Genomic DNA, 11,524 nt, shown 5'->3' on the forward strand with positions numbered 1-11,524 from the left:
CCCAATCCAAGAACACACGTATTCTCCGTTTCTCTGCGAAGAAACATGGGCTGATGACTCAGACGTGGATTTGGCCACATCGAACATTAAGCTTTGGGCTCTCACGGGTGTGTTCACATGTTCAAAACGGTTCAAATAGCTCTGAGCACTATGGGACTTAACATCTGCGGTCATCAGTCCTCTAGAACTTAGAACTACTTAAACCTAACTAACCTAAGGACATCACACACGTCCATGCCCGAGTCAGGGTTCGAACCTGCGTCCATAGCGGTAGCGCGGTTCCAGACTGTAGCGCCTAGAACCGCTCGGCCACCCCGGCCGGCTGTTCACATAAGTTGTGCGTGTTTTAGGAGCGCCAAATCCTAATCTGGCGATTCACATGTCCAGAAGTGTAGAACATAGATTAATCTGAAAACAGGCACTTCTTCAGGAAGTTACAGTAAGTATCTATGGAGACCAAAATGGAGCACGAGCATGCATATCGCGCCAACTTTTACACGTCGGCCGGAGTGGCCGAGCGGTTCTAAACACTACAGTCTGAAACCACGCGACCGCTATGGTCGCAGGTTCGAATCCTGCCTCGGGCATGGATGTGTGTGATGTCCTTAGGCAATTTCTGATGTTCGAGAAATCTATGTTCCAAAATTCTACTGCAAATGGACTCCAGAATGGGTGTGTAATGCAGCGGATTACTTCTATTTCCTTTCTTGAGTAGTCGTGTGGCGTGTGGAACTTTTCCATTCTTCAGATGCGGATCTTTCGTCCAACGAGCGTTTTTATATGAATGTGAAATACGGAGGTATTGCTTTAGCATTCTCCGAATGGAACTTAATTGGTATAAAGGCTAGGCGATAAGACTTGCCTTCATTTATTGAAGTTGCTTCGCTCCAGCGTGGATGTCTACTTCTAAGTTACTGATGTTGGCAGCTGTTCTTCGTTCGGATTGAGAATAACTTTTGCATTTTCTCTAGTGAAGGAGTTTTGGAACACCGAGGTATTATGTTTTGACGCTAGTGCAATTTAAATATGACGAGAATCTCTTTGGGTTTTCTGCCAGAGTTCGTCACAGCATTTCGGGGTGGAAAATGTTAAAAGCATCCCTTTCATGTTGACCGTGGTACTGGCACTTATTTACACGGCTCCATTTCGTTTAATGACTGCTCTGTCCTAGATTCCCGCACTAATGCCCTTTCCAGTGACACGAAGGAAGGCGAACTCTCTAAACGTTCCCCGTTTCCGTGCAATAGTAATTACGCATCGCTTGCACAAGTACTCAGTCTCCCAGTATTCTCAAATATGCTATTCTATATTTAGATGCAACATAAGATAACGATGAAAATATTTTCGTAAAGGACGAACGCTAAGTTATCACTGACATCAAGTGTGTCAAAACGAGGACTCAACGATACTTTGTCAGGAATTTCGGTAGGCTTAGTACATGAAAACCGGCGACAAATTGATTGCTTCGGGCAGAGCGGTGCGAATGACGAGCGTTTTGTGTAGACGTTTGTGGGCGGCGCGGCTTTTAAATGGCCGGTGTTTGTGTATGGCAGCTGGTGGCGCTGTCCCTTGTTCATCGGCGGTCGCTGCTGGCGGCTGGCCAATAAACATGCCCCACTGCCGCGTCGCTGGGCCGGCCGCGGGCTGCTTCGCGTGAGGTGCGTCTGCCGTGTTACTGCAGGCATCGAGCGTGACGTGGCGGCGAAGTCAGCATCAACACGACGCTGCTCCCAACGCATCACGCGCCACGCCTTTCACGTGATACAGCACGTGCAGTGTGCATTTAAAGAAACTAAACGCTGAGTGTGTTACACGGGACAGAAAACTAATTATCTTTCAAGCGGGAACTCGCGTCGGGAAGTGTGTAGTTATTGCGCTCTGGGTATCGAAATTTGAGAGCTTCTTTCTGATTATATCTGGTATCCTAATTCGTTACACAACCCATGAGCTAGGAGTGTAAAGTGGAGGGATGCACGGAATGCTACTGCGAAATGATTAGTATGTTGAGAAGGATCGTAAAGTGATAATTTTCCAAGACAAAATCAACGTCCAGAAATCCGGGGTTTGGGAGCGGGGGGATGTTCGGGCTTCAAAGTTAGACAACTGTTGGGACGTGATTATTGGTCGGCATGAGTTTTGTGAGAAAAAAAAAGCGCCTCACGCCGTGCTGTACATTACACAAGGCGGTCAAGTTCGTGTCCACCTACTTGAATGCTGTGTGTACATCGGCGGAGCAGAGGCCATATGGTGAATTACGGGCGGTTGCGCCGATAAGTCCTCGTCAGGTGATAAAGGAGTAGCATACATCATAGTTGCCTTACTGACGCGCAGAAAATAGTCAAAAGATGGAAGATACATTAACCGAGATATCTGTGGAAGAGGTCACTTCTATCAGTTTGACCCGTGTATGTGACGTTCGTCTGCTGGCACACGTTTGGGTCAAAATCAGTTGCAAGTACGTCGTTTTGTAGCCACATTATCTGACAAACCCACACTATTACCTTATCCAATAGGGTAAGAAGCTATCAGCCAGGGGTAGGTGGGTCCTGTCAGTCCGGAATTCGGTTCCGCCCAATGATCTGATCATATATATATAGAAATGCGTTGTATCTGTCCTTTCACATGCGCCTCGAAGAACAGACAGCATGCATCCATATAATTGATTAGCCTCGATGGGCTATGAAACCACCAACTTCAGTGCGAATGCACAGTAACATTAGATCTCTTGCAGGAATAAAAAAGTAGCGAACACTGGAGACATGGACGGGGACTGCAAACGGATAGCGCTAAATAGGAATGTGGCTCGGCCGAGGGATGTACCAAGGTCCGCGCAATGGCGACAAAACACTGTGTCCGGGTGGCGCAGTGATCTACATCTACATCTACATTTATACTCCACAAGCCACCCAACGGTGTGTGGCGGAGGGCACTTTACGTGCCACTGTCATTACCTCCCTTTCCTGTTCCAGTCGCGTATGGTTCGCGGGAAGAACGACTGTCTGAAAGCCTCCGTGCGCGCTCTAATCTCTCTAATTCTACATTCGTGATCTCCTCGGGAGGTATAAGTAGGGGGAAGCAATATATTCGATACCTCATCCAGATACGCACCCTCTCGAAACCTGGCGAGCAAGCTACACCGTGATGCAGAGCGCCTCTCTTGCAGAGTCTGCCACTTGAGTTTGTTAAACATCTCCGTAACGCTATCACGGTTACCAAATAACCCTGTGACGAAACGCGCCGCTCTTCTTTGGATCTTCTCTATCTCCTCCGTCAACCCGATCTGGTACGGATCCCACACTGATGAGCAATACTCAAGTATAGGTCGAACGAGTGTTTTGTAAGCCACCTCCTTTGTTGATGGACTACATTTTCTAAGGACTCTCCCAATGAATCTCAACCTGGTACCCGCCTTACCAACAATTAATTTTATATGATCACTCCACTTCAAATCGTTCCGCACGCATACTCCCAGATATTTTACAGAAGTAACTGCTACCAGTGTTTGTTCCGCTATCATACAATAAAGGATCCTTCTTTCTACGTATTCGTAATACATTACATTTGTCTACTTTAAGGGTCAGTTGCCACTCCCTGCACCAAGTGCCTATCCGCTGCAGATCTTCCTGCATTTCGCTACGATTTTCTAATGCTGCAACTTCTCTGTATACTACAGCATCATCTGCGAAAAGCCGCATGGAACTTCCGACACTATCTACTAAGTCATTTATATATATTGTGAAAAGCAATGGTTAAATAACAGTCCCCTCTGGCACGCCAGAGGTTACTTTAACGTCTGTAGACGTCTCTCCATTGATAACAACATGCTGTGTTCTGTTTGCTAAAAACTCTTCAATCCAGCCACACAGCTGGTCTGATATTCCGTAGGCTCTTACTTTGTTTATCAGGCGACAGTGCGGAACTGTATCGAACGCCTTCCGGAAGTCATGAAAAATAGCATCTACCTGGGAGCCTGTATCTAATATTTTCTGGGTCTCATGAACAAATAAAGCGAGTTGGGTCTCACACGATCGCTGTTTCCGGAATCCATGTTGATTCCTACATAGTAGATTCTGGGTTTCCAAAAACGACATGATACTCGAGCAAAAAACATGTTCTAAAATTCTACAACAGATCGACGTCAGAGATATAGGTCTATAGTTTTGCGCATCTGCTCGACGACCCTTCTTGAAGACTGGGACTACCTGTGCTCTTTCCCAATCATTTGGAACCTTCCGTTCCTCTAGAGACTTGTGGTACACGGCTGTTAGAAGGGGGGCAAGTTCTTTCGTGTACTCTGTGTAGAATCGAATTGGTATCCCGTCAGGTCCAGTGGACTTTCCTCTGTTGAGTGATTCCAGTTGCTTTTCTATTCCTTGGACACTTATTTCGAAGTCAGCCATTTCTTCGTTTGTGCGAGGATTTAGAGAAGGAACTGCAGTGCGGTCTTCCTCTGTGAAACAGCTTTGGAAAAAGGTGTCTAGTATTTCAGCTTTATGCGGGTCATCCTCTGTTTCAATACCATCATCATCCCGGAGTGTCTGGATATGCTGTTTCGAGCCACTTACTGGTTTAACGTAAGACCAGAACTTCCTAGGATTTTCTGTCAAGTCGGTACATAGAATTTTACTTTCAAATTCACTGAACGCTTCACGCATAGCCCTCCTTACGCTAACTTTGACATCGTTTAGCTTCTGTTTGTCTGAAAGGTTTTAGCTGCGTTTAAACTTGGAGTGAAGCTCTCTTTGCTTTCGCAGTATTTTTCTAACTTTGTTGTTGAACCACGGTGGGTTTTTCCCGTTCCTCACAGTTTTACTCGGCACGTACCTGTCTAAAACGCATTTTACGATTGTCTTGAACTTTTTCCATAAACACTCAACATTGTCAGTGTCGGAACAGAAATTTTCGTTTTGATCTGTTAGGTAGTCTGAAATCTACCTTCTATTACTCTTGCTAAACAGACAAACCTTCCTCCCTTTTTTTTTTTATATTCCTATGAACTTCCATATTCAGGGATGCTGCAACGGCCTTATGATCACTGATTCCCTGTTCTGCACATACAGAGTCGAAAAGTTCGGGTCTGTTTCTTATCAGTAGGTCCAAGATGTTATCTCCACAAGTCGGTTCTCTGTTTAATTGCTCGAGGTAATTTTCGGATAGTGCACTCAGTATAATGTCACTCGATGCTCTGTCCTTACCACCCGTCCTAAACATCTGAGTGTCCCAGTCTATATCTGGTAAATTGAAATCTCCACCTAGGACTATAACATGCTGAGAAAATTTATGTGAAACGTATTCCAAATTTTCTCTCAGTTGTTCTGCCACTAATGCTGCTGAGTCTGGAGATCGGTAAAAGGAGCCAATTATTAACCTAGCTCGGTTGTTGAGTGTAACCTCCACCCATAATAATTCACAGGAGCTATCCACTTCTACTTCACTACAGGATAAACTACTACTAACAGCGACGAACACTCCACCACCGGTTGCATGCAATCTATCCTTTCTAAACACCGTCTGTACCTTTGTAAAAATTCCTGCAGAATTTATCTCTGGCTTCAGCCAGCATTCTGTGCCTATAACGATTTCAGCTTCGGTGTTTTCTATCAGCGCTTGAAGTTTCGGTACTTCACCAACGCAGCTTCGACAGTTTACAATTACAATACCGATTGCTGCTTGGTCCCCGCATGTCCTGACTTTGCCCCGCACCCGTTGAGGCTGTTGCCCTTTCTGTACTTGCCCAAGGCCATGTAACCTAAAAAAACGCCCAGCCCACGCCACACAACCCCTGCTACCCGTGTAGCCGCTTGTTGCGTGTAGTGGACTCCTGACCTATCCAGCGGAACCCGAAACCCCACCACCTATGGCGCAAGTCGAGGAATCTGCAGCCCACACGGTCGCAGAACCGTCTCAGCCTCTGATTCAGACCCTCCACTCGGCTCTGTACCAAAGGTCCGCAGTCAGTCCTGTCGACGATGCTGCAGATGGTGAGCTCTGCTTTCATCCCGCTAGCGAGACTGGCAGTAGCCGCCGGAAGCCAGAGAGGATTTCCTCCGATCCATAGCGACACACATCATTGGTGCCGACATGAGCGACCACCTGCAGATGGGTGCACCCTGTACCCTTCATGGCATCCGGAAGGAGCCTTTCCACGTCTGGAATGACTCCCCCCGGTATGCACACGGAGTGCACATTGGTTTTCTTCCCCCCTCTTGCTGCCATATCCCTAAGGGGCCCCATTACGCGCCTGACGTTGGAGCTCCCAACTACCAGTAAGCCCACCCTCTGCGACCGCCCGGATCTTGCAGACTGAGGGGCAACCTGTGGAACAGGACAAGCATCCATGTGAGGCCGAAGATCAGTATCAGCCTGAGACAGAGCCTGAAACCGGCTCGTCAGACAAACTGGAGAGGCCTTCCGTTCAGCCCTCCGGAATGTCTTTCGCCCCCTGCCACACCTCGAGACAACCTCCCACTCTACCACAGGTGAGGGATCAGCCTCAGTGTGGGCAGTATCCCGGGCAACCACAGTCGTAGTCCGATCGGGGGATGCGTGGGACGAGCTGGCCGTCCCCGACAAATCCCCATCCGGACCCCCACAGTGATGCCCATTGGCAACAACCTCAAGCTGTGTGACCGAAGCCAACACTGCCTGAAGCTGGGAGCGAAGGGATGCCAACTCAGCCTGCATCCGAACACAGCAGTTGCAGTCCCTATCCATGATAAAAACTGTTGTGCAAAGAACGTCTGAACTAATCTACAGAGAGCGCAAAAATCGACAAAATTTAAACGGTTATTAAAATACAAGATTGCCTAGTAAATGCAGTAATGCTGCTACTTGCGCACTGCTGACACACTGCTCGGCGGCGGAAGGAGACTATGTGATTTTACACTATTCAGGTACTAAAACGCGACGCTACAACTCTCAAATACTATAATACGCCCGAAATTTATTAATTAAACAATGCAAGTACCAAAAACACGCAAAGAAATTAAGAATTAAACTATGTAACAAATGAGTGAGCTAGGAGTATACGACTTGCTGCTGCAGCTGCTTATCCAACGGCGGCAATGCAACTGCCTAGTAAGCAGGAGATCCCAGGTTCGAATTCCAGTCCAGCACACATTATCACTCGTCGCCGCTGACTCCGCATGAAGTCCCGATGCAGATGATGACATACTTTCCTCTTTGCTTTCCTCTTTGCTTTCCTCTTTGCTTTCCTCTTTGCTTTCCTCTTTGCTTTCCTCTTTGCTTTCCTCTTTGCTTTCCTCTTTGCTTTCCTCTTTGCTTTCCTCTTTGCTTTCCTCTTTGCTTTCCTCTTTGCTTTCCTCTTTGCTTTCCTCTTTGCTTTCCTCTTTGCTTTCCTCTTTGCTTTCCTCTTTGCTTTCCTCTTTGCTTTCCTCTTTGCTTTCCTCTTTGCTTTCCTCTTTGCTTTCCTCTTTGCTTTCCTCTTTGCTTTCCTCTTTGCTTTCCTCTTTGCTTTCCTCTTTGCTTTCCTCTTTGCTTTCCTCTTTGCTTTCCTCTTTGCTCCCACTCCACCTTCAATTTACATCATCTGATCACAAATTATTCCGGCCCATACGCATATGTTCACACTGGTGACCACTCCAACACGAGGGTTTTTGTCTGTGCAAGTATGAACTTCGCGCAGGTTCAAATACTGTCGATTCATCGGTAAATAGCACCAAAGTCGAAAACTGCGGCGTGTGTGAGCAGCACTGTAAACGCCACTGCGCAGACTGTACTCGTCATGGTAGTCTTCAAATTCCATTGAATGGAGTTCAACAGTTTGCGACAAGAGCATGGACTTCATGCCGACGGTATGTACGTAGCACTTGTCGCACACTGTTGTCTGCAGTTAAACTTTGGATGTAAAGAACAGTTACACTTCTTGGCACGATATGGTGGAGAGTTCCTCTTCGCAGTGTTCCCGAACTGCTCTCTAAAGGCCACCCTCTTAAAATGGTTGGACATGTGGTGAACTGTTTTTGATAACAAATACCGGACAGAGATGCCGAATAGCTGATATTGTATTCAGAAGATCTGTCAATACTGTAAACAATTTCTCAGTAATAGACAACTCTACGCCAAGGTCTTGTCGCAGTGGTAACACAGGTTCCCATCAGATCACCGAAGGTACGCGCTGCGGACTAGGTTAGCACGTTGCCGAGCGTGGTGCATTCAGCTCTTGTGAGGCAAATTGGGGAGCTGCTTGATTGGGAAGTAGCGTCTCCGGTTACGAAAGCCGTTTATGGCCGGGAGATGTATGTGCTGATGACATTCCCCTCCGTGCCCGCACTAAGTGACGCCTGTAGGCTGAGGGCCGGCCGCGGTGGCCGTGCGGTTCTAGGCGCAGCAGTTCGGAACCGCGGGACTGCTACGGTCGCAGGTTCGAATCTTGCCTCGGGCATGGATGTGTGTGATGTCCTTAGGTTAGTTAGGTTTAAGTAGTTCTAAGTTCTAGGGGACTGATGACCTAAGAAGTTGAGTCCCATAGTGCTCAGAGCCATTTGAACCATTTGTAGGCTGAGGGTGACTCGGCGGTCGGTCGGTACCGTTGGGCCTTCATGGCCTGTTCGGATGGAGAGAGAGACGGTACTACACAGCACTTCTGTATGTACAAGAAAATGTAAAAATCACAGGAAACACAATTTACTCTGCGTACACGCTACGGTCTCGGAACGACTCCAGCCTGTAAACGTAACACCTACTCCTATCTGATGCTATCTAGTCCCTGGTAATTTTACCTCATTTGCTGCGATCGTCGAGTTAAGTATTTTTGTTGGTTAACCTTTTCAGATACGGTCGAGTAAAAGCTCCACTGTTGCCGTATCCGAGTAGCATACCGTCATTTCGATAGATATGTGCTGGTGAATGTTACAATGCTATCAAGAATCTTACTGCAATGGTGCACAACCCAACTACCCAGTAATGCTTAGAACAGGTCAGTATAGGGAAATGCAGCACATGCACAGAAATGTTATTCACTGTAGTCCATAAATCCAGCTTACACTGATGGCTAGTAGTCTGTGTACTACCAAAAACAATCAGAGGAGCATCGACGCCACCGTTCTTCAACTTGGACGCTACACGGCGACCAATCTGTGCACGTCTGTGGCTTATATCTCGAAAACTGACCACCTTGTCGTCCTGCAGAACATATTAAAGGTGGTTTGTTATTTGTTAATACACCCTGTATAGCTTCGTAATAACATAACTTAACGTTTCTGATAATTTGTCAGTGTTTCAGTCCTTAAAAAGTGGCAACGACTATGGCCCCACAGTCGCCTAGAACAGGCAGGGAGTTAGTACTTCATCCAGTTGGCTAGCCAGAGAAGAATAGACAGCACAAGACTGAGTGGCTTCTGAGTGGCGCGAGCGTTGTTAAAAATAGTGTGGCCCACTTCACACTGGGACGACTCCACCCCGCGACGAGTGCAGCGGTAACTGGACACGACGCCGTTGACATTTACAACAACCGCCCTTGGAGTGGGACTTGATAAATTTCTTGACTGTAACTAACAGCTAACCTGCGATCGAGTTAAGTAATTCGCGAATGTTTCTAGGTTGTATGCATCGTTGTTATTTGTTTTCAGCACTTTGAGGGTTCAAGCAGTTATAGGTTAATTCATAGTTAGATTTTGGTAGGGAAATGCTTGCTCTATCGCTTTCATTCCCGGGATAGTTTGTTCTGATTGTGGACGCCGCACACAAATTGCGTTCGTGATAGTTTCTAACGAATGTTCTTTTCGCTGTATGTGGAAGCAGGTGTGCCACACGTATATGACAAACTCTAAACCTTGTTTTGTATTTTCGTCTACAGTCTGTGAAGTAAGTGTGTCGTCGGCATTACCCACAGAACGTAAAAGATATCGCCTTAGTTCTTTCACAAACCAATAGAGCGACGCTTTGTCCTTCATGCAGTGTCCATTAAGCATTAGTTTAATTTAAATTCGTGACTGAGATACACAAGAAGGGACAGGAGTGCAGCTTATGCGTCTCGTTTTGAGGTTATTTTTCTGAATAGCCACCTCAAAGGTCCGAAAATGGGTCATGCCACGGCATCTAAATCTGTGGGGAAATAAGAGTAATTTGTACAAAAGTGTGTAACACGCTGCAAATATGTTAAAAATGCGATTAGCTTTGAAGAACGTAGCTGAATCGGTAAAGTGATTCGAAAAGTGAGAAAATGATTATTAGCCTTTTTTCGAAAAAGCTATTCTCAACCGCTAATCCTATCGAAAGTGCATCGTTTTATGTAAAAAAGAAGTCTGAAAGAAAAAATATCTTCACTTTGTAAGAGCTTTCAACGAAGATTCGGCGCATTCTGAGGTCCCTTCCACTGAATACGCGGAAAACTTGGTTTCAAGCATGCGTCGCAGATGCCAAGCAGTTATCAACGCTGCGGCTGTGATTGGACGTATTATTAATTGTACTTGAATTTTTCTTGTGTTCGTATGTGACGTATTTATATGTCTTAGGTTGTTGTCAAAAACACTTCACTACTGATTAATCCGACCACGATCGTACGTAGCAGACTGTATTTCAACTGTTACAGTATCTTGTCCGACGGCCAGGAGTTCATCGACACGGACGTGTGTGTAGTGTGAGCCCTGCGCAGAGGGTGGCAATTATAGAGAACCAGCCATCTTGGTAAGCTAGATTCACTGGACCAATTGTCTCAGGGATGGCCGCTGCACGAGAAGCTGTCTGCGAAATTATTTCCTTCACAGTTAAAAACACTCTTCCCTCGCTACGGCTGTGATTTTCCTCTCTCAGACAGCGAGCGGGAAGTTTCCGCCTTTGCAAACGTTTTCTCTGTACGGATGAGACAAAGGTTTCCCGTGTTTATTGTAGCGTTCCATCCATGTCGCTGCTTTCCGTCGATCGGTCGCGTTCTTTCCAGCAAAGCGTGTAATTAATAAGTACGGCCGCGACACTGCCCGCAAAAAAAGGCAGGAAGAGGGCAGGAAGATGGGCAGGGGTGGGCGGCGCTGCCGGAAAAGTCGCGGCGCCCGGGGAAATGAATTGGCGGTGCGTTAATTAAAACGGCCGATCGGCTGCCTCCGGGCTCGCCGGCCTGTTCCGGCCCCGGGTCACCTCTAATACCGACCCTCGCGTGTGATCGCGGCTGGTGTTCCAGCTCCACCAGCTGCTTAATAAGCATGGCTTTCCCTGCCATTGCGTTATCATCGATAACTTCGTGGTGGCTGAACAACTTATTCGAAACGTCGAAAGATGCGAATCACTCATTTTCCGACAATTTGCTTTAACAAGATGAGTGCAAACAATAGGAATTTTGAGTGAAAAAATAGAAATAATCATCATAAAATATTACGAACCCTTGACAGGCGGTACGTCATACTTCTGTGGTTAATGATCGTATGTAATGCACGAAATCGAATACTAACTGTATAAAGCGGTTACTTTTCTGCGATTCTGACGAGGTCTAAAGCGTTCTGCTCTCGCTGTGTCTCACTTTCTCTATACCTTTGAGTGGCAGACAGTACAATAAAAAAGGGGTTTCTTC

The 11,524-nt window shown here is 46.6% G+C and overlaps 1 protein-coding gene across 1 annotated transcript in view; it reads right to left on the reverse strand.

Annotated features, from left to right (window-relative positions):
* LOC124593817 (eukaryotic translation initiation factor 4 gamma-like) overlaps positions 1–11,176 on the reverse strand; it is a 31,226-nt gene extending 20,050 nt beyond the window's left edge. The window contains exons 1-2 of the mRNA XM_047132169.1: positions 11,059–11,176; positions 7,199–7,533 (exon numbers count right to left, since the gene is read on the reverse strand). Coding sequence (XP_046988125.1) covers positions 7,199–7,533; positions 11,059–11,176 — 453 coding nt within the window. The remainder of the gene's footprint in view (positions 1–7,198; positions 7,534–11,058) is intronic.
* Positions 11,177–11,524: the final 348 nt, after the last annotated feature.

This window comes from Schistocerca americana, chromosome 1 (genome assembly GCF_021461395.2).
Source record: "Schistocerca americana isolate TAMUIC-IGC-003095 chromosome 1, iqSchAmer2.1, whole genome shotgun sequence".
Classification (NCBI taxonomy): domain Eukaryota; kingdom Metazoa; phylum Arthropoda; class Insecta; order Orthoptera; family Acrididae; genus Schistocerca; species Schistocerca americana.